The sequence below is a fragment of the Castanea sativa genome, chromosome 8 (genome assembly GCF_040712315.1).
Source record: "Castanea sativa cultivar Marrone di Chiusa Pesio chromosome 8, ASM4071231v1".
In the NCBI taxonomy this organism is placed as follows: Eukaryota; Viridiplantae; Streptophyta; class Magnoliopsida; order Fagales; family Fagaceae; genus Castanea; species Castanea sativa.
Window position 1 is genome coordinate 55302741 of NC_134020.1, and position 23643 is coordinate 55326383.

Consider the following 23643-nt stretch of genomic DNA (forward strand, 5'->3'; position numbering starts at 1 on the left):
ACCATTGACATCACTCTTTTAGTCACTACTATCAATCTACCACATCAACAAGAGTAAAGAGTTTTGTCAAATTTTTTTGTGTATATAAACTTTTTTTTTTTAAAAATTCTACGTGGTTCATGTTGATTAATAGTAATTTTATATATAAAACAAGATAACCAATTTTTGTCTTAAGCCCCCAAATGCATCAAACCGCCATAATTGTTGCCTTGGCTATTACTAACCATTAAAGACTAAAAATAATCTCTATTCCCTCTTCTTCCTTTTTTCTTTATAATCATGCTAGAAAAAACATATTATGCAATCATTTTGCTTAAGCGAGAATGACATCGCCCTAGCAAGGGGTGCCAATCAAGCAAATCATAAGACCTCGCTTGAGCAAGCTCGATTAAAGTGTTAAGTCCTCTGTTTACCAAACTAGGAACCTTATTTACTTATTAATATTGTGTTTCAACTTGTCCCTTGCTTAAGCAAGGACCTTTGCCCAATTGATTTATGAAGCTTGCTCCAACAAGATGCTTCAACGTGTTTCAACTCTCTCCCCTCACCAACTCCCCCCCCCCCCGAACCATTCTTCTAACACTAAAGTAGGATCACTCACATGTTACAAACTACACATGTATACATATACACAACCATTATAGTTTAAGCTCTTTATGTTTTGATTCCTTAACAGAAAAAGAAATTCATATGGTCATCAACCTGCCTAAACCTAAACGGAAAAAAAATGCACGGGTTAAAAGGGAATTCTCTCCCTTTTTATTTTCTTTAACTTGAATGATAGGTTAGAAGGGAATTTTAATCCATGGGAAAATAGGTTAATCTAAGACCCAATTCATGAAAAATGGGAGAAAATGGGCTTTTGCCCTTTTTTTTAAAATATCCAGCAAAATGCCCCATATCTGAAACTCTTTAGGGAAATGCCCCTGTTTTGAAACTCGATTTTCTAAAAATCGAGTATCAATTTAAAACTTGATTTTTGGACAATCGAGTTATAGCAAACTTAAAAATAAAAAATAAATTTCTGGAACTCGAGTTCCATGTGAAGTACTCAAGTCCATGGAACTCGAGTTCCTTGAAAAAATTCAAGTGGAACTTGAGTTCCATGAACTCGAGTACTTTACGTGTAACTTGAGTTCATGGAACTCGAGTTCCAAAAAAAAAAAATCCTAAATCCACGTTCGTTATAACTTGATGTTCTAAAAATCGAGTTATACATTTGAAACTCGATATTTAGAAAATCGAGTTTCAAAACAAGGACATTTCCTTATTTAGTTTCAGACATAGAGCATTTTGCAGGATATTTTAAAAAGAAAGGGAAAAAGCCCATTTTTTCCTCTCATTTTACTTGCTTTTTTTCCCATCACTTCCCTTTATAACCATGCAGGACTCTTTGGAGCCATCCTTGGAGAGTAAGCCAAGGATACACAACTCCTCATATCATCTAGGGGAACTCATAGTAGGGATCAAATTAGGACATCTAGGTCTACATGTTACAAACTCATGAGTAGAACTCACACTTGAAAACCAGCTTGCAAAAGGAGGGTGCCTAAGAGTTTATAAACACATGGTTAAGCCTCTAGGTTGCCCCCTTTGGGATCCGACCACAAAGCTGCAACTTAGGGTGGTGCTTTGATACCAAATGTTACAAATTCATAGGTAAAACTCACTCTTGAAAACCGGCTTGTAAGGAAAGGGTGCCTAGGAATTTATAAACATATGGTTAAGCTTATATTTAATCTATGTGGGATACTAGGATTATAACACTACAACTCGTCCCAAGTCTGCAACCACTAAGTTGCACCTAATGAAATGATAGTAAATGAATTATATAAGTACTACCGGTTGGGTCAGATTAAATGGGTGAAAATTTTAACAAAATATCACAGCTGATTAGGTATTGTTCTTTTAAAAAAAAAAAAATTCATGTTCCATACCTGTCATTTATACTATCCTAGTTAGGGCAACACGTGCCTTGCCGTGGAAAAAGAGTAATGATCAAAGCCAATTCTAGATTTTATTTATATCACAAAAAAAAGATATAGATCATTTGATTTTTTTTATACATCATTTGATTTAAAAGTACATAGAGATTTACATTAATGAAAGAGACATTAATTTTAAGAATTTTAATAATTATGTCATAAAAAGCTAATCTCATTCTTATAAGAATTTTAATCAACCACAAAGTTATATAGGGTAGCTATTTAACATATAAATATCTATTTTACTATAATAGTTTTTTAATACCTATATGCTAAAAGAAATATATCCACTTACTAAAAACTTCTAAGAATGGTAACGAATATCATCATCTTCCAACAATAAATAATTAAATTTTGCTAAGAAAAAGAAAAATAACAAAAGGCATATAATCAAATTTTCCATTAGATAAATTATAAGTTTCAAAATTTTAAATATAGAAAATCAATGTTCTTTAGATAACAAATGAAACACTTTATATCATCATTCCAACTTTCCAAGAATTACTACCATCTAAAACTCAAAATACAAGAAAAATTATTTTGGGATGTTAAAATTTAGTGGGAGTATTTTAGACATTACACAATAAATATTTTAAGAATCATAAGCTTTAATTAGAATTTAACTGAGAAATAACAATATGACATATTTGCTATTTTCCAAAATATTAAGCGAAAAATTGTTTGATTTTAAAGTTTAAGAAGGAATTATAAACTACCCCAAACATAAAGGATGAAAAGTGTTTTTATCCTAAGTTTGTGTGTGTGTGCGTGTGTGTAAAACTATGTGTTTTTAGTTAAAATGGTGCTTAAGAAAAAAAAATACAAAAAATCAACCCAAGAAAATTGTATGTGAAATAATGAATTTTAGCTTAACAAAATTAACTAAACCAACACAAAATATCTAAAAACACAACAGAATGGCACAAGATTTTCTTAATACCTTTATAATTTTTTTTATATCTTATTTTGGCTTATAAAAAATTGACAACTCAATAGTTTTGAAAATATTGTGACGATAACAAAATGTCTTAACGTTTTCACAAAAGAAATGTTATTTCCACGATATTTTCATAACAAATTATAAGTAGTCGGTTGTTGCAGGTTGTTATTAGTAGGCAAAAAAGTAATTTCATTGGTAAGGTTAAATTAGAACCAATAAAAATTTACCACCTGTAATTTGTTATGAAAGTGTTATGAAAAATATAGTGAATGTAGCACTTTTTTTTTTACAATACCTTTATTTTTAGTTGTGGTTGGTTCCAGTATGATATTTCATTACTTTATTTTGATCTATAAAGAATTAACACCTCAACAATTGTGCCAATTTGTTGTATTAATATTTTGTTACAATGTGAAATAGTGCAAATTGGAAAAACCAAAAATAATATAGCAAATCTACTATAGCTCTACCCATTCACACACCCAAAAAAAAAGATGGCAAAACAGTGAAAATTGAACAAACCAAAACTACTGTAACAAAGCTACTGTAACTTTTTCCATTCACTCTTTTTATATATGGAAAGTGTTGTGAAAAATGTTTTTGATGTATCACTTTTTTTTTTTCACAATACATTTATTTTTAGTTGTAATTGGTTCCAGTATGGTATTTTATTTTGACCTATATGGAATTAACACCTCAATAATTGTGAAAATATTGTGACAATTTGTTGTGTTACTAACTTGTTATATATAAACGGGGTAACTAATAGTTCATATGTATATAATAAAAAATAAAAAATTCGATTGACGATGTTACGAGAAAAAAAGGGGGCTAGTGAACCGTGCAAATTGAATAAACCATAAACACTATAGCAATAAGGATTGGCTTTTTTTATATAGAGAGAGATATAGATATTACCGGTTTGGTTAGGTTAAAAGGGTGAAAATTTCAACAAAATATTAAAGCTGAGTAGGTATTGTTCATTAATTCATGTTCCATACCTGTGTGTGTTTATATATATATATATTAGGTGGATCGAGTAATACTGGTTATTTAGAACCCCAAAATTAACTTTAGCTTTAAAAAAAAAAAAAAAACCTTTTGGCCTCATTGGTGAATCCTACACCTTACCAAAAAAGGTGCATGGATGTGGTGTCTAGGTTGCCAATGAGGTCGAATTGGAAGCTATACTATAGTAGTAATTAGTAAGCCCCAATTTTTCCCGTCTCTCATTCTTTTTTTTCTTTTTTCTTTTTTATATATAAGATATAAATTCTACTCTAACATAATCTAAGTGTATATGTATGTGAACTGTGAAACTCCTTCCTGGAGACTCTAACCCTGGTCCTTACCTCCCAACACTCCACAAGTACTTATACTTGTGAAGCGACGATCGCATCAAGGGTGTGCGGTAGTCCTGTCTCTCATTCTTAAATGTATTTACATAGTTGGGACAAATTAATTACTAATGTGGAAGAATCTAGGTAGGGAAATGTGATAGAATGAGACATTTGATACATGAACGTCGCAAAATTCAGTCCAAAGGTCAACATTTTTGTTAGGTGAATGTGGAAAAGAATGCCCTTTTCACGTTCCCATGCTTTAGTCCATAGACGACAAGTTTCTCAAATTGTAGCAAAAAACAAACTACATAAAATTACAAGTTGCAACTATCAAAAAGCATTGTAACAAATGGGCTATTCAAGAAAAAAGTTTATAAAATAAAATATTAAAAAATTAGGATAAATATTATATTCTAAATCCTATAGTTTAAGGGTGTGACAAATTAAACTTTATAGTTTTAAAAGTAAAAAAGTAAACTCCGAGATTTTAAAAAGTAACTAACTAAATCTCTTAGTTACAAAAGTAACAAATTAATCTGAACCTATTTAATGGAACAACATTGTGTTCCCAAAAATTATATGGGTATAATATTTTCTTTTTAAATGCAAATTAGAACATTGCCCAAATCTCTAATAAGTTCAAGGCCACTAAACTTCATTCTCACTTATGAAAAAAAATTAAAAAAAGGAAAGAAAAATTGTCTTAGTTTGGGAGTGCATGTTTTCATTAGTCTATTGGATTTAAATAATAAATTGAGCAAAAAAAAAAAATTTGTACATAAAAAAAATTGTAAACTTTGAAAAGAGTGGCACATAAGTTAATAAGTTGAATGTACCATTCAATTTTACCATACCGCTCAACCAAACAAATCCCAAACAGTGTTGCTATGGACAGAAAAAATTCACTGAATTATTTACATTCCACTCAGAAGACTGGCAGCTAGAATTCACCTTACAATTTCTCTAATATACCAAAAGACTTACACAGCTGGCATTGACCTTGTGCTTGACCTTGTGCATGTTTTCATTAGTCTATTGGATTTAAATAATAAATTGAGCAAAAAAAAAAAAATTTGTACATAAAAAAAATTGTAAACTTTGAAAAGAGTTGTACATAAGTTAATAAGTTGAATATACCATTCAATTTTACCATACCGCTCAACCAAACAAATCCCAAACAGTGTTGCTATGGACAGAAAAAATTCACTGAATTATTTACTGGCAGCTAGAATTCACCTTACAATTTCTCTAATATACCAAAAGACTCACACAGCTGGCATTGACCTTGTGCTTGACCTTGTGCTTTATATCATGATGATCTAACATCCTACTCTACACAAAGAAGACTGGCTTGTTTGTTCTATAATTTGTTCCTTCAATTTCAATTTTTCAAATGGGTAGTGGCAATCTCACTAGGCTACTCTTGCAGAAGATCTTATGCAGCAGAAGGAAACTTCATTCTGTGGCCATAAGAATAGCTCATGCAGATGATATGAGGCCAGGTGCTCCCCATGCTATCCACACGCTAAATTGGTGTGCCTCAGTCAAAGAGAAGTTGAAAAATGATGAAATTCCTGGAGAGAGCAACAGTGTCTGCATTTACAAGGTGCCTCCAAACATGCGTCTAGTGGAGAAGAAGGCATATGAACCCAGTATTGTCTCAATAGGTCCTTACCACCATGGAGTACCACGGCTACAAGCCATGGAAAAGCTCAAATGGCGATACTTCCATCGTCTCTTTAATCCAAAACAGCAGCATGGAGTAGAGTTAGAGCCCGTGATGGAAGCAATGGAAAAGTTGGAAGAGAAAGCTCATAGCTGTTACAGTGATGAAGTTAAACTTAGCAAAGGCCAATTTGCTAAGATGATGCTTATAGATGGCTGCTTCATCATTGAGCTCTTCAAAGAGCTCAATCAGAAGCAAAATTTCACACAGCAGAAATTGGATATCGATGAGGAGCGTTCCTTAATCAAAAGGTGGATGCTACCAACTCTGCGTCGTGATCTAATCATGCTTGAAAATCAGCTCCCCCTCTTTGTTTTGTGTGAACTGTTCCAGTTAATTACAAATAGCAGTAGTTCTACAAAAGAAACCCCATCATTGCAAGAGCTTGCTCTTCGCTTCTTTAACCCTCTCTTGCAAAGAAATCACTCGGGCACACAAGAAAATCAAGGAAACCAACCAAACTTAGATGAATCTACAGCGAAAGGGTTTGAAGGAAAGCATCTTCTTGATCTTTTCCGCTCTAGCATCCTCCCAAACCTCCCGGAGAAAGATGCACGAGGTAAGCAAACTCACACGATGCGCTCCATATCAGAGCTAAAAGAGGTTGGTGTTAAGATTTGCACAGCTAAAAATCAGAGGACATTGGATATAAGCTTCGGGAAGTGGAAGTTGAATATGGGAAAGAAGCTGACAATTCCTCCTGTATACATTGATGATCATAGAGGCACTTTGTTTCGAAACATGTTGGCATTTGAGAAATGCCACCGGTTTTGCCATCCAGATGTCACATCATACTTGTTTTTCTTTGATGGACTCATTAATTCAGCTAAAGATGTAGGGCTTCTCCATTATAAAGGGATTCTCTACCATTCATTGGGGAGCAATAGGGAGGTGGCAAAACTTGTCAACAATCTTTGCAAGGAAGTGGTTCCGGATAATGATGAGTCCTATTTATATAAGGTTGTGAACAATACCAATTCTTACTTCAATACTGGGTATGCCAGACAAAGAGCAGGATTAGTGCACCACTATTTCAGCAGCTGGGTTGTGGGTATCTCAACTATAGGTGCAATCCTTGCTCTTTACCTGACCCTTATTCAGACAGCCTCTGGAGTTGCTGGTGCTCTGGGTCCCTTGCATGACAACCACTTCTGGTCATATATAAGAGATACCATTTTACTACCACTTTCTGGTAATCCTGGCACCCCACATTGTCCAACTGTAGAGGAGATTAACCAAAGCGACAAGTGATGCAAATGTTTGTGTACTTATTTGGAAAATTTGTTGAAAGGGATCGATGAGATGAAAAATGATTAATAATGTCATGTATTTACTTCTTCTTCTTTTTTTGCTGAATAATATCATGTGTTTACTTAGAAAGCCCTTTCATATACTTTTGAATTCTGTATACCATTAACTAGTCGCAAACTTGTGCGATGCGCAGGATAATTAATTAAAATTGAGTTAAAAATGAAGGAAAATAAATAATTTAGTTTAAAATAAAGGTTCAACTAAAAAATTGGTAAAAAATACAATTAGCTTTAACTTTCTTTGAAATTGAACCTAAGATATCATCCAATTCATATGCCAAAATATCATCCAAAGTAAAAAGTGTCTAATGGAACCATAGAACATGAAAATATATGCTCACTAAGATACAAATAGCTTAATTAAATTTATGAATAATCAACAACAATATGGTGTGTAAATCGATTATAAAAAAAAAAAGAAGGAGTATCTAACGATCAAACATATGTATCTAACAATTCTAACCATAAAGCAACTACAACATGAGAATTTGGTTCAAAGTATTAAAACAATAACTAAATTTACAAATTGCCATTTACATATATTTGTAGTGATGGTGTGATGCCCCACCAACAATGATAGAGCCTCACCTATTCAACATATGCTCACTGTCCACTGGAGGTCTTCCTAGAATTTCATATACATTTGTAACACTAACAATTAGCCGTGTCCACCTATGTTAACCCACCAAATTGTCTTCAACTTCCAAAAAGGAAATGTGTTAACTCTCTAGAAACTATTGTTCTTTCGGGAAAAGATGAAAATCAATAAACTTACTATTATGTATTGAACACTATTTTACAACTAAAATCTCATACTACTCTTAATATGATTCTTCTTTGTTTTTTTTCCTTGAATGCTTAGGCTCTCCAAGTGCCATCAGTAGTTGGAAGAATTGGAGCTTGAGCTTCATAGCTTTAGTGATATAAAAGGATTTGCCAAATCAAACAAATGTTAGACATGTTGGTGAGAATCTATAATTCCATTTACTGTATCCCAAAGGATCTCTCTTGGATTGCTTCATTCTTCTATCAGACACTACAACTAAAGCCCCCCCATCATAACTTTCCTGCCTTGCAAAACTTCACAAACAAAAGCAAGATTCCAAAATTTTCATTTCCTACTTTTGCAGCCCCCAATAAGACTAACTAATAGATAATTTGAAATTGCTATCAAACATTGACCATGATACATGATAATAAAACAAAGGCTGGGAAGTAAGAGATCAACATATCTGATAATAGCAATCAACACTTACCAATTATAATTCACCACCACTGATACACAGGACACCAAAAATCCCAATTTTGCTTCAAAACCGAGATTGAAAAATAAATAACACAAATTTCCACCTTAAATCGCTAGAACCTAAAGCACAAAAAAAAAAAAAACCCTTTTTTAATGCCAGCAAACCAAAACACGTATCATCATACTGCTACTTTTCACATAAAATTTTTTAATTACAAATAATCCTTTGCACAATAGTATCATTAAAAGTACTTAATCTCAGCATGAATCTCCCTTAATACAACAAAGAAATCATGCATAGTTTATGCAGTCCTCTCATGGGTCACATTTATATAAAAAAAATCCTCAAACTTCCTTTTAAGTTGTAAACTTATAGTTATTTCTTTCTGCAGATTATGCATGTGTGATGTATAAATACTACAATTATCTGCTTCAGCTTCTTATAGCATGTTCTAACCAGATCAACTACAACACAACTATCAATAAAGGTGGAATCATTGTTAGATGAAAACAATACCTTGAAAAATGCCCTCATCTCTTATAAACCAATTCTCATTATTGCAGCCTAAACATACATTAACAGCCAAGATAATAGTAAAGCAAATGAGAAACACAAAAACTACTTAAAAAACTTCCAGCTTAGTTGAGTATTCTTTGCACTTACTTTTCTGTAATTTCCCATCTCCAAGTCATCCATAGAACCTATTCCATTAGTGAATAATTCGTCTATTCATTATTCAATTTGTTTAAAGAAGGAGGGAATGAACCAAATTGTACTACTAACATGCTGTTACAAAGCATGAATCTAAAGAATGATTGATTTGCGCACCTAATCCTAGCCAGCATATAAAATATAAATTTGACTATGTCTCAACCATATTAAATTCTTACAAATCACTCTATGATGATTCCTTCATTCATATCATGGATTTTATGAATGATTTGCAATTATGATACCTCATATTACTAGCCAACTAATTTATAATATTGATTTTTATCAACTGAATGTATCCATTGTATTTATAGCTATGACTAAGAAACAAAGAGTACTAAATAGTTGAGCCCATTTCTCAGCAATCTCTCTGCTCTCCCTGTATCCAACTGACTTCTACACAGTAATCTACACATAAACCTCTAGTCAATTAATTGATTTACCCAACAAATATTGGGGGCTTTGAGATTAATCCAGAGAGGTCCTAATCCTTCCTAATTTTTGAAAGGTATTAGAAATAATGCATTGAAATACTGATGAAAAAAAAAGGGCACAATATTATAGTGAGTAAATAGACATTCCTCACTATGGTTAAAAAAGCATCACACACTCCAAAATAAGGCTAAGGCAGAATCCATTCTGCATAGCCACCTTGCCTAATCATATCAAAATATGCCCAAAGGATCCAAAAGCCGAGACAAAGTATTCAAATTAAAAACTTTCACCCTTGACCATAACACCATTTGCCTTATACATAATTTGCAAAGGGTGGACATGAAACAGCACACATAATTATTTGCATAGTTATGTATTTCCAATTAAAGCAATCCAATATATTTTTATTAAAGCAGCCATCTACCAGCAGAGAATCAAACAATCTATTCTCAATACCACCGATATCCCTATCAAGCATCCTTAACAATCTAGAAGCTAACACAGTGATCCCTCTTGTCGTCTTAAATCCATGTTTATTTATCACTTAAGGAATCCCATCAAAGTTGAGCTTCTATAACTCATAAAGTTGATCTAATATGAACTCTAGTAATCCAAATTAAGTACCTTTACAGACTTAGCACAAACTACTAAATTAAACAACAAAATTTAGTTAAAGTGGTGACCTTCCCATGATCAAATATAGGCTTTCACAAAAATGAAAACCCAGATAGTAATTCAAACTTTCTCACACTCATTAATTGATAAAAACCACCCACGTCATCACTTCAAAACACATCCACATTCAATGACACCAAAACCAATTGTCAACAATGCTCATAATTAGAGACAAAACCTTGCTAGCATAGGATTTAGACTTTTGCAGATTTCCCCATCCGATTATCTTCATTCTATTTTTTTCCATTGAAGTACTATCTAACTCTATTCCTAAACTGAATCAACCCCGTGACTCTTTTTTTCCCCCATTCAATATACATATGAAGCAATTTTCAATTATTTGACATAAACTTTCTAAAGTCGGGTATATGAATCTGTTTGGAATTTGGGTGAGAAAAAGGAAATTACTATATTGCTTAAGAAATTAGATACCTAACTAAGCAATTTTAAACTTTTCTATTACTCTCCTATGTTCTTTAACAGATCCAAATGGAGGCTTAATGAGATATCATCACATAATGTATTCCTTCTCCCACACATACCCATTATCCACACATCAGTAATCCAACCTAGTCTTCAAATATACAATCAAGTTAGTTCACCCAATCAGCACACCCCATTTTTCATATAGCAAAAATATACACCCATGAATATAAGTTATAAAACAGAAATACATGACTTAATGACATGTTGAACAGCAAGATGCAGCTTAGTGACCATGGGCCATCTTCAAATAGTTTATGTCAGTTCATTTATTCTATTATTCCAATACATGTTCAACAGTTACTCTTGTAGGCCTTTTGTCAAACACCTAACAGATGTAATTTAATTCAAAGTAAAATTGAATTGATCATTCCCCTAATTATGTCGTGCAAACCTAATCCCTAAATCTGATATACCACCAATTTCAGGCTTAAGCCAAAAAAATCCAATTTTTATTCAATACATACAATAAAAAAATTGGGGATATAACCTTATTGCAACCGATGAACACCACTATTAGTCCAGCAAATCCATCTGAAAGAGCTACTTAATGGTTATCGCAATCTTCTTCGACACAATTATTCCATATGTTGCCTCTCCATCAGACTGGGGATGCATCTGCAACTTGGGGGTGATTGCAGCTGTTGAGTTGTGCCAAAGAAGGTGGAGCCCGTTGAGATGTGGGAGAGAAGGACTGATGGTGGTTCTGGGTTGTGGAGAGAAAATTGAGACTGAAGATGGGCAAAGAATCGGGTTTGAGAGAAGAGCTTTTTTTTCTTTTTCTTTTTTAATTATTATTTTATATTGGGTTGGGTTTTATGATTGTCGGGTTTTAGAGGAAAAAAAAATCAGAATTTTTGTGTGTTTGGTTTTTTTTAAAAGCAAAAATAGACTTCTCGTCCTTACATTTAGGTTAATTTTTATTTTGGTTCTAAAATTAATTTTATTATTAATATCATTTTTTAAAAAGGAAAATCGTTTTTAAAATGGTTTTTGCAGTCAACCAACCAACGGCAAAATCTTACATGTTTAATTGAATGCCCTGATTGTAGACATCGTGACCATTAAAATATTATTAAAAAAAATTATTTGGCATTTTTAAATGCCATGTCAACATTTTAATTAATAAAAAAAAAAGCCAGATTAGATTATTTAAACTAAATTAAAAAACAAACCTTAAATCTCATTAAAACACAAACCTTTAATTTCTTAATTTTAATTTATACTGAAAATACAAATTTGATTTAAACTTTTAAATTTTTTAATCACAATCCTCTGCACCAAACCCTAATCCCAATCCCATGAACCCAAGTTACCCAACCCAACATCAAATTTTCTTAGTCACCAACATCAAACCATTAATTTAATCCCTCTCTCTACCTATTGTTATCTCACTTTCTGTCTCTTTGATTTCTCTTTGATTTGCTCCATACCCAGACACCCATGGCCAAAGACACCAATTTCCAAACCCAGAAACCCATGGCCAAAGACCCCATTTTGAACCCATGATTTGGGTTTAGAGAGAGATAGAGAGAGTGAGAGAGAGAGGGAGATGAGGAGATAAAGAGACAAGGTCAGTGGTAGTCTGGAGTAGATTAGGGGGGAAGGAACCTCTGAACCCCTCTTCAACTTCGGCTTCTCTACTTCTCCGTGTGCCAGGTAAGCCACCATGAATGGCGAAAACCTCTCTCTACCTCACCTTCTCTTTTCCTCTCTTAGGCCTGATCCCAGCCATGACCAAAACCCTTACCTCCACCCCTACTGTTCACTAATGCCGCCACCCTAGGCAATGACTCTCAAACCCATATGGTTGGGTTGACAAGGGAGATGGTGGATCTGCGATCTTGGACGATGATGTTGTCAGCTCCACTGCAACACTACCACCATGAGAAATATTGTATTGGGATAATAATTTTTGGTTGAATGTATAATTGATTTTTGTGGAAGAATTTGTGTACAAATTTTGGAATATTTTGGGTTTCTATTCTTTTGTTCTTGGGATTGAATATTCTAGGTTTGTTGTTCTTGTGTGTTCATGATCAATATGAATTTGGAATAGAAATTTTATAATTTGAATGTGAAATTTATGAGTTTATGGGTTTGCTGGAGATTGGTTGGTTTGTTGGATTTATTTCTTGTTTTCCTAGCATTGATGGAGATTGGATTTGGTTCTTGAGTTAGGAAGAACAAACTATTATGTTCTTATGAAAAAATAATGAAAAGTAAAAAAAAAAAAAAAAAGATTTAAGGCTTTTTTAAAAAAAATTTATTTATTTTTTATTTGAATTTTCTGACATGGTTTTTTTAAAAAAAATTAACATGCTGACGTGGTATTTAAAAATGCCAAATAATTTTGTTAATAATATTTTAATGGCCACGTCAGCGCCATGTCAGCAAGCAGAGCATTCCGTTAGACACGTAGGATTTTTCTATTGTTTGGCTGATGACAATGACCATTTTAAAAACGATTTTCTTTTTTTAGGGATGACATTAATAACGAAATCAATTTTTGGATCAAAATGAAAATTGACCCAAAATGTAAGGATTAAAAGTGCATTTTCACCTTTATATCTCGTTTACATAGTTTATTATTATTTTCAACTTTTTTGTTTGGCCTATTTGACCTTTTTTGGTTCAAGAGAGATTGAACCCAAGACCTCTTATATAATCATCAGAGACTTTACTAATTGAGTTAACTGGAACCCGTATATAATTTATTAAAATGCAAATACTAATATAGTCATGTTTTAAGAGCTCTAAAACAGTAATACCTCATATAGGAAAAGTTCCTAAAAAAATGTAGTAAATCCTAAGAACTTATTACGAAATTATTTTTTTTTTTTTTTTTTAAAAGGAAAATTGCCTCAAAAGGCACAATCTTTAAAGAAATTAATTTAAGACCTTTGCCATAACTCAACGGCCTCAACTTATATTAGTCGATGACCTATTGAGACGACACGATTTCGCCGTTAAAAGACAAAGCCCTACTGATAACCCCGAGTCTTCATTTGGCTGCACTATAAATACTACGCATAATTCACCCACAACCTTCACAATTCACACAGCGCCACTCTGCGTCTCACACACCTCTTGTAATCAAAGTTGCACAGCTTTAGCTTTAGCTCAGGATTAGTGTTTATAGTCTACAAAAATTCATTGCCTTAGTTACATATACAAGCTTATGCTAACCCAAGCAAAGCAAAGGGCCAAGGCAAATAGGGGAGAGCAATACAATTGGCTCTGAAATAAACTTGTGGGTTCTCCACAGGCTGCCCTGCTAATCTGGCCCTATACATAAAAATATGGCATCATAGTACGGGTTTTGTGCTTTGATGGGTATCTCTGGGATTTGAATCTTTGGTTTTCAGGCCTGAGTTTCTTTCCCAAATACCCATCTTCTCTTTTTTCACAAACCCGCCTCCAATCGCCATTACATTACTTCTTCCAAATGATCTGCAATTTTTTTTTTTTCAATTGCAACCACATTTTTATCTTGGGATGTTTTTATTTGTTTACATGGATTGAGGATCTACAGCTTATTACAAAATTTTAGGATAAAGGCTTAGTTGTTGTAGTAATAGATTTATTCATAAGTTTCAGCCTTCTCCGTGTGTTATTGTTCATGGGTCTCTACCATTTGCACCAATTATTAGGAGTTGAGACTTTGTTCTGAATTGGATCCACGTTTAGATTTGTAATAATTAAAATGAGTTATGAAATGGATTGATTTTAAATGGAGAAGTGTTCGAAGTTTGTAGTTGACACCAAATTTTTTGTTTGATTGTCTAGAAGTTAGGCGTATAATGCAGCTGGGTTTTGATTTTCCATGAAGGGCATTGAATGAGATTTAAGTCAAGGTTCAATAACTGGTATTTGCACCCCATGTTCACCATGATTTGAATCACTAATTGGTACAAGTGGTATAAGAAGGATTTGAATTTGAGTAACAGAGTTTACATTAAATGTAAATCCCAGAAATCTGATTGCAAATCCTACTTCTCAAAAAGGGAAAAGTCTACGGACAAATCCACCTTTTCATCATAGCCAAACAACCCCCTCTCTAAAGTCGAATTTTTTATAATTGCCTGAGAATTCACTGCCTGGTCTCAATAGGCACAAGATGCCCAGCTCCATAAACCGCAACATGTCTCAAATTCCCCCATTTCTGCACATACCCAGCAAGCTCTCCATTCAATGCCCAAACTTTCTTCTCAGCCATCAACAACTCACTTAGCACATCACACTTCACTGTCTTCACCAATTAACACTTAAAAACCACAGTATCCATTAAATCATATTGCCCTTGATACAACTATACCTTGTTCTTCTTCACCAACAATTCCACCTTGTATTTTACATTCTTCATGAAATCATTGTGCAATGCAGCCATCACTGCATAGCTTATGAATCATTGACACGTTCACTCCCAAAGCCTTCTTCACCTCCTTTTTTTGCAGAAACTTTGATAGCAATTCAGTACTGTATGGAACTTTCTTACTAATGTCATTCGAAGTTGCCAATCCTGTCACGCTTTGCAACATATCCAAGACCCTCATTTTAACATTTGTTGCTGCTCTCCAATTCCCCATTTTGGTTAGCTTTAACTGCATCCCATTGTGATTGTGCTTTCTCCAACTCACTTTTTTGCCTCTCATTGATCAAACCAGAATAATAGGCATTCATAGCATGAGTAGCAACCTGTATCACAGTATCTGTTAGCCCATTTCCCAGAGCAAAACCGGCAAAGTTCAAGCGCTTTGACACTGGCAAGTATGGATTTTTCTTCAAAATGTGGTACCCTATTGCTGGAATCCCTGCATAACTCGCACCTGCGAAATACAATGGACAAAATTTAAACAGCAGGTCTAATTTAACAAAGGAAGTGATTGCTGCAAAAAGATGCGTGGCTACAGAATATTGATTTCTTGCGATTTCTTCAAGTGTTGAGGCAATGCTAATAGGATTGTCAAGGAAAAGAAGGATGAATATGTGGTTCCAAGAACCTGGATTCTGTTCAAGTGCAAGGGGTTTGGAGCTGGCAATATTGTCATTGACTTTTCAAGTTCCATTAACACATTATCAATTATCAATCTATATTACAGAGGTTTTTTTTTTATTGGATTTGTATTACAGATTGATAATGTGCAAGCATTGATCCTGGTAAGTCTATCTAACAAAGCCAATAGCTTGTCATTCTAATAATGAAGTCCAAGGTTCAAAACCTCCTCTCCCAAGAATTGAATTATTAAAAAAAAAAGTTTTGGAAAAAAATTAAATAAATAAATTAGAGATAAGATTGTATTTGTCTATCAATTATCTCTCCCAAATCATGTAGAAATGGAAGTTTTTGTGGACAATACAACATTATTGATACAAGAAACATAGATAAAACTCTTCTTCTTTTTTTCCTAACAATAAAACTGTAATTTATTCACTTGTTGGTAGCATGGCTTATAAAGTAAAAGTATACTATTTTTAATACTTTAATCAAGGGTGCCTTTATTTATTTATTTTTATAAAAAAAAGTAAGCTTAGATCAATATAAATCTCACAAGTATTTTATTCAGTCAATTACTTACCAAAATAGTAAACCTATTACCAAAAACTTAAAAATTGATATCATATTAACAACATAATAATTTTTTTTATTTACTCCTGTTAAAAAAAAAAAAAAAAGATTTGTGGTTAAAAGTTATTTTTTTACAAAGTTGATACATCAATTTATAAGAATTACGTAATAAAATTTATAGTATTCCTAAAATTAATCTTTACTCATTAGATGCACTATATGTCAAGAATGGACCTCCTTTATAACAAGGCTCATGCATGTGTGTATTCACCTAATCATGTTCTTATTCAAGCCACATCTAAAACCTACTTGTTTGGTGAACTAAATAATAATTTAGTAGAGTATAATAGTATATATTATATGGTAATAGTCAATGAAAAATTGCCCATTTAATGCAAGGCATGTCCAATGTATTCGAGTTTTTTTATTGGTTGTTTGACCATGCCCTGGAAAAATCTGTTTCCCCACATTTCATTGACTACAGTGCTTGATGAGGGGAGGAATTATCTCCAGTAGAGGGCATATGCATTGAGCTGGGTGCCTCACAGCATGTGGACCTCATAGGTATGTGTCTAATCAACTGTGAGACAATGAATGCATATAACCACTGCAAGAGATACCTAGTCTCTTTTATTGGAGAAAGTTACTGATAGGAAGAATGAGGTTTTTTTTGGGGGGGGGGGGGGGGGGGGGGATTTGCAAAGTGGTGGAATTAATAAGTGATACAAATTCGTGCTTGACATCTTACCTTGATCATTACAAGAAGTAAGAACTATAGCACAAGAAGAAGAAATTGATCAACAAATTTACAGAAATGTAATGACCAATCTTTTTTTTTTTTTTCATAACCAAATTATGTGACCCAACAATTAATCCGTGTCCAAAATTCACAATAGAACCCCAAGAAATTTGTTTATAATTCCTACTTTACAGGAGCAGAAAAATGTTATGACACAACCTCCTTTTCCTCGTGGCTGAGCAGCATCCTCTCTAAAATCCAATCTTCCATCATTGCTTGAGAACTCACTGCTTGGTCAGTAGGCACAAGATGCCCAGCTCCTAAAACCACAACATGACTCAAATTCCCCCATTTCTGCACATACCCAGCTAGCTCTCCATTCACTCTCCAAACCTTCCTATTTGCCATCAAAAACTGGTTAAGCCCTTCCCACTTGATTGTCTTAACCCAAGCCTCAGTTGAAAGCACACTATCTCTCAAATCAAAATGGCCTTGATATAATAGTACCTTGCTCTTCTTCACCAAAATTTCTACCATGAACTTCACACTCTTCATGAAATCATCATGCAAAGCAGTTGCCACATCATTGCTGCACAAATCATAAATCTTTGAAGTATTCAATCCCAAAGCCTTCCTCACCTCCTTTTTCCTTAAAAATGCAAAAACCATTTCTGTTTTATAAGGTGCTTTCTTACTAAAATCATGCAAAGTAGCCAACCCTGTCATTCCTTGCAACATTCGCAACACTTCGCTTCTAGCATTTGTTGCTAATCTCCACTTCCTCATTTTGGTCAGTTTAATGGCTTCCCATTGTGCTTTCTCCAACACACTTTTCTGCCTCTCATTGATCAAACCAGAATAGTAAGCATGAGTAGCATGAGTAGCAACCTGTGTAATAGGGTCTGTCAACCCATTTCCTATAGCAACTCCACCTAAGTTCACTTGCTGTGACACTGGCAAGTTAGCATTTGCTTTCAAGATATAGTACCCAATTGCTGGAACATACTTCCCAGCATAGCTCTCACCAGCAAAATACAATGGACGAGACTTGAACAACAAGGGGTCTAATTCAATAAACGAAGTAATGGCAGCAAAAAGATGCTTGGCAACAGAAAGTTGGTCTCTTGGGATCTCTTTAGGTGTCATAGCTATACTAAACCCGGCTCCAATTGGATTATCGAGGAAAAGAAGTCCAAATTTTCGATTCCAAGAACCTGTGAAAATAATTGTTAAATGATTAAATTCATATTTTCTTACTTCAAACTTTTAGAACTAGTACTAATTTATGTATAGCATGTAGTTTGAGTTTGAATCTTGTCTCTACCCTACCTCACGTTTAAAAAGTTAAAAATCCGGGGCAATAGACGAGTGTTAAAACAATAGTTAAATGAAAATTCGCAATTTATTAGTAGCTTAAGCATGTTTTTGGAACAGTCAATAATTTGTACCTGGATTCGGTTCAAGTGCAAAGGTTTCAGAGCTGAAAGTCTTATGAGATGTGACACGCCAAGGGCCAAGCTCGAAAAAGTTGCCAACCATGGAGGAGCAGCCAGGGCCACCCTGGAGCCATATAATAAGTGGAGTTTCGGATAGTGGTGAGATGGGGTTCTGAGCTTCATAGAAGGCATAAAAAATAGCAGAAGAGGTGGTTGGATTGACTGAGAGGTAGCCTGTTTTGGTGGGGAGAGCTTCAGTGGGAAAGAGAGGAGTTGGAGTTGGTGATAACAAGGTTGGAATGTGATGGAAGAAGGAGATGAGGACAAGTAAGAAGGGTATGAGAAGGAGGAGCTTGAAGAATAATTTGCAGCTTCTTGACTTCATTAGAATAATTAAGCAGTGATCTTCCATAATATGTCAACAACTCTTTTGTAGTTTCGTATATGTCTATAGTATATAGTATATAGCATATTAGCATTGATTTGTACGAAAAATAGAGAGGCAACATTGTAATTCATTGGATAACTAATCCGCTTATTCCAAAGTTCATATAAACTGAGTTTAATATAAAGAAATATAATATTATATGATGATTGTTATTGAATTATAATTTATAAGATGCAAGACCTGTTCTTTGTATTGGCATTTGGAAGTTTGGTTTGATTAATCAAACTTTCCATGACAGCTTTTGTAGAAGTTTCAACTTAATACAATAATACGCATATGATATAGAACCTATGAGAAAAGATCAAAAGACTACAAATATTTAATATTTAACAAAGAATGATCCTAACATGATCATAAAAGATTCAAAATTAAGAAAGAGGACTAAGTCTGTTCATACATAAAAATGTGATATTTTATGTGTCATTCTTGACCTTCATTGGAAGGTGATTAGGACTGCACCTTTATAAAAGAGCTACCATTTGGTTCTCATGGAAGGATATGAACTAATATTTCAAATTGTGATAGAGTAGTTATTATATCCATCTCTTCTAGCCTCAATCCATTTGGTTGAAGATAGAGATGCTTAAACGCCTCTATCTTTTGCCTACTTGTTATTTTGATTTCTTGTTTGCATCAATAATAATTTTTATTCAGAAAAACAAAAAGAATTTCAATGGTTTCATTCAACACATTATTAAATATATCTTATCGCTAAGCCTTTGGCACACTAATCAATTTGTTTAAGAAAATACCTACCCAAGCTACTGCATATAAAAAAGGACACGGATTTCCTCCAAACAAGTTTGCAGCAACTACTGCAAACAGGGACAGGTGTCAATTAAATAAGAAGACACCTAAGCAATCACTCGTTGCACATGACCCATTTTAATTGGATTGTTGTTAACCCTAACGTTAACAGCGTTAGGCAGAGTCTTCTCCTCAAACAGCCTCACGCCTCTCTCTCATCTCCTCCACCTCTGTTTTCTCAGCAAACTCAGACCGGCAAGAGCTTGGGAGGCGGAATCAACAGCGGCCAAAGCCTAATATTAACAGCGTTTCTCTCATCTAAACTGGACAGCCCCTCTCTCTCTCTCCTCAAACCCACGTCTCAACCTTCTCACCTCTGTCTTGGAAGGCAGAATCAACGACGGCCACATGCAACAGCCGCTGATCTCACCGGACCATATCTCCATTCCTCCTCTTCACCCACTTCCCCCTTTGCTCACCAAACTTTGCCAACACCATGATCTTGCATTTGTCTTTCGGAATATCTAGCCGCTCATCAAAGGACTCCTGACCACCAACAAGCTCATTTATCTCTTCCATGCTCCTAAAATTTTTGTAATCATCTCTATCTGCTAGAGGCTTCTCTTTTAGTAGCTCAAGTAACAGAATCCCAAGACTCCAAATATCTTCAGCCAAATCTGATAGTTGGCCAGGATTTGTCCTGTCATTGCTGCAATAATTTGCAGACTCCAAATACATCATAAAACACATTAGGCCCTAAAATACATCATGAAAAAGAGAATAATGTATCACTTAAAAAAAAAGTAAAAAGATAATGAGGTTTGATGGTAAACAATATGAAATTGAAAGAAAGATGATTAAGCGAAATTTTCAATATTCCTTCGCCAAATTACTTGTCCTTGGACACCACCACGCCAAACGGCAAATGATTACCCACAAACAATGATCAAAATGTGCATTCCAAGAAGCAATTTGTATGGTCAGTAGTTCTTTGACCCAAAATAAAGGGGGGGGGGGTGGGGGAGGCTTTTCTAGAATGGCAAAACTCATGTACAGATTATAGAATGTGCTTTCATATTCATAATTACAACTTATAACATAGCTGAATTTAATTGGTGAAGTTAAGTTGCAGTACCTAAGTTTGGATATGAAAACTAACTTAAGATACCTACTAAAGCAATTAGCAATTTCATTGTTATTTGTCTGTAAATGTTTCTCAGACTCAAATTGTGCATCATACCCCTAAAGCACACTGGGTACAGCTTTTTTTCAAGACAAAGTGTGAAAAAACAAAGCAAAATGAAATACTACAATATACCTTCACTTCATCATATAGCTTCTCCCAGGCTAGCAACTTATCCAGCACCGTGGCGTGAGTTTCATGCTCTTCTGAGTCAAAGTCATCCTTCCCATCATCAACATTAGGTAACCCTCTAAATGACCGATTCCATGTAATCACACGCATCACTCTAGCTAAATGATCAATATGTCCTTGGCAGCGAATATATGGGTGTGGGATGGGAATGGCAAAGAGAGAGAAGGTTGTTAGGGGTGGCAACGGTTGAGTGGGAAAGGGAATGAGACAGAATCGGCAAAGAGGGAAGGGTGTGAACAGGCGGAATCAACAGCGGCCTCTACATGTGGCCGTGATTCTTTGGCTGGACTGGGGTTTCTGAGAAAAACAAAGGTGGAGTTGCTGCACCGTAGAGGAGGAGATGGGAGAGAGGCGTGAGGCTGTTGTTATGGGCATTATTATTAATACCGGACCCCGTTTCGGTTTGTCCAGTGGAATGGAATATTTCGGTACCGGCCGATTTCGGCGTACCGTTTTAAGGTGTTTCGGATTCCTAAAAATTAAATTATATATATTCTTGTAAAACATAAAATTGTCAATTCTAATAAATAAATAACTAAATTTCAAATAATACAAATCATTTAGTCTTAACTCTTAAGTTTTAAACATCAATATAACATCTATTTAACATCACACAATAAGAAGATTTAGAAGACAATAACTAAATATCAAATAATACAAAACATTTAGTCTTAACTCTTATATCTTAAACCTCAATACAACATCAAATAATAAGAAGATTTATAACAAGTCATTACTCATTACATAAGCCCATAATAATTAATAACTAATAAGCCAACAAAATTTATAACATAATATTAGCCATCAAATAATTTTTTTTTTTTTTCCATAGGCCAAATCATGTACCGGCCGGAATTCACATCTCGGCCGGAATTGTCCGGAATTGGCCGGAATGGACCGGAATGGCCCGAAATTTGGCCCGAGGTGGAACGTTGGGTATCCTGGTACCGGTTTGCATACCGGAACGAAAAATTCCGGCCGGAACGGAATGGAATCAATAACAATGGTTATGGGTGAGAGGAAGCAGGGGCATGTTTGAGGAGAAGACTGCCTAACGCTGTTAACGTTAGGGTTAACAGCAATCCACTTAAAATGGGTCATGTGCTTTGCACATGACCCTTGCTTAAGTGATTTCTTAGGTGTCTTCTTATTTAATTGACACATGTTCTTATTTGTAGCAGTTGCTGCAAACTTGTTTGGAGGAAATTCGTGTCCTATAAAAAAAAGCCTGGAGTCAACCTTTACAAGTTACAATAGCCATGTCAAGTGATCGGATATTCAATGCCATGTTTCTTGTTTCTAAATGGTACTATGGTTTGGATGAGAGAGAGAGTACCAAGTTGGACTTAAATATATAATTATTTTTCCCCCTAATTAGGTGATTTTAAATTATGATAGCTGTGATGGGTAAAATTTTTGGAGAATGAATCACATTTAGGATTCAATCCTAGCAAATAAAAATAAACCTGCTTTCTAGATTTCTGATTAATCATGAGAGTTGATAGAAGGTACTCCGAAGATAATGTTGATTTTAAAGTTTTCTTTTTTATGCTTTTAAGAAAAATATATTTGGAATTGCAATGATGAACATGTATCTCTTTCCCTAGAGTATGATAATATATATATATATATATATATATATATATATATATATATATATATATATATATATATATATTCTTGCTTGCTTCAAAGATGTGTAGTAAAAGGTTCCGCCACTTTGCATTTTTCGGCAAAGGAAAAGCTCAAGCTGGGACTACATTTGATCATAAACATAGCTTCGGACCAAGTGGCTTAAGAAGTCATCAAGGGCCTTGGGACCTTTCTTAGGATCCGTTGGGCCTGGGATAAAAAAAACCTTTTAATGCACATCAGGCTTGGGCTTTTAGAGGCCCGTGCTTACCCCTCCAATAATCCATTAATTAATTCTATAAAGATTTTCCCAAATGATATTAAACCCAACACAATTCACAATTTAGCAACAATTAAAATAAGATGTTACAAATCTAAAATTTAAAAATTTTATTCTAGTATTTATATATTTATTTGGACAAATTTTAGCTATAAAATTAGTTGTAGTCTTAATATTTTTTTTATTGGGGTGAATTTTGACAAATCTACTATCAGACTACATCTTATTTTTTATCCCCATGATTGAAATTTTTTTAGAAAATTAAAAATCAATAACTATGTCATTAATAATTTTTTAAATTACAAGTTTTTGTAGTATAAAATATAAGAAACTTATAGATCATATAGTAAATATCATCCGATCGATTAACATAAAATTTGAGATGTGTATTAAGAGCGTAAAGAACATGCAATACAATAGTTAAATTTTCAAAATATGTAGTAATATTTATTTTATTAAGTAAGGTTGTACCCTTAGGTTACAATTAATTTTGTAAGTAAACTTTTGTTCTATTTGTTTTTGCTTCTCAGCAAAAAAATATTTTTTTATTTTTGTTGAATAT

The 23643-nt window shown here is 34.0% G+C and overlaps 3 protein-coding genes and 1 pseudogene across 3 annotated transcripts; 1 reads left to right on the top strand and 3 right to left on the bottom strand.

Annotated features, from left to right (window-relative positions):
- The first annotated feature begins 5610 nt into the window (after positions 1-5610).
- On the top strand, positions 5611-7377 carry LOC142608125 (UPF0481 protein At3g47200-like). Its single transcript, XM_075779836.1, has one exon. The coding sequence runs from the start codon at positions 5662-5664 to the stop codon at positions 7243-7245; it is 1584 nt and encodes a 527-aa protein (XP_075635951.1). The 5' UTR covers positions 5611-5661; the 3' UTR covers positions 7246-7377.
- A 7470-nt stretch (positions 7378-14847) lies between these two features.
- Positions 14848-16049, bottom strand: LOC142606578 (serine carboxypeptidase-like 50; annotated as a pseudogene).
- Positions 16050-17251: 1202 nt separating this feature from the next.
- On the bottom strand, positions 17252-19047 carry LOC142608038 (serine carboxypeptidase-like 50). Its single transcript, XM_075779742.1, has 2 exons — positions 18612-19047; positions 17252-18377 (listed from the first exon to the last, which is right to left on the bottom strand). Exons 1-2 carry the CDS (start codon positions 19009-19011, stop codon positions 17371-17373), a joined length of 1407 nt encoding a protein of 468 aa, XP_075635857.1. The 5' UTR covers positions 19012-19047; the 3' UTR covers positions 17252-17370.
- A 507-nt stretch (positions 19048-19554) lies between these two features.
- LOC142608327 (uncharacterized) lies at positions 19555-21491 on the bottom strand. Its single transcript, XM_075780081.1, has 2 exons — positions 21113-21491; positions 19555-20520 (listed from the first exon to the last, which is right to left on the bottom strand). The coding sequence occupies exons 1-2, from the start codon at positions 21257-21259 to the stop codon at positions 20221-20223; spliced, it is 447 nt and encodes a 148-aa protein (XP_075636196.1). The 5' UTR covers positions 21260-21491; the 3' UTR covers positions 19555-20220.
- Between the last annotated feature and the right edge of the window lie 2152 nt (positions 21492-23643).

What these genes read in the sequence shown, in the direction of transcription:
- LOC142608125 (XM_075779836.1), top strand. Translation starts at nt 5,662, where the DNA reads ATGGGTAGTGGCAATCTCACTAGGCTACTCTTGCAGAAGATCTTATGC.
- LOC142608038 (XM_075779742.1), bottom strand. Translation starts at nt 19,011, where the DNA reads ATGGAAGATCACTGCTTAATTATTCTAATGAAGTCAAGAAGCTGCAAA. An exon ending in TGCACTTGAACCGAATCCAG is followed by an intron (nt 18,378 to 18,611) that starts GTACAAATTATT and finishes TTATTTTCACAG; the next exon opens with GTTCTTGGAATCGAAAATTT.
- LOC142608327 (XM_075780081.1), bottom strand. Translation starts at nt 21,259, where the DNA reads ATGCGTGTGATTACATGGAATCGGTCATTTAGAGGGTTACCTAATGTT. An exon ending in AGCTATATGATGAAGTGAAG is followed by an intron (nt 20,521 to 21,112) that starts GTATATTGTAGT and finishes ATGTATTTGGAG; the next exon opens with TCTGCAAATTATTGCAGCAA.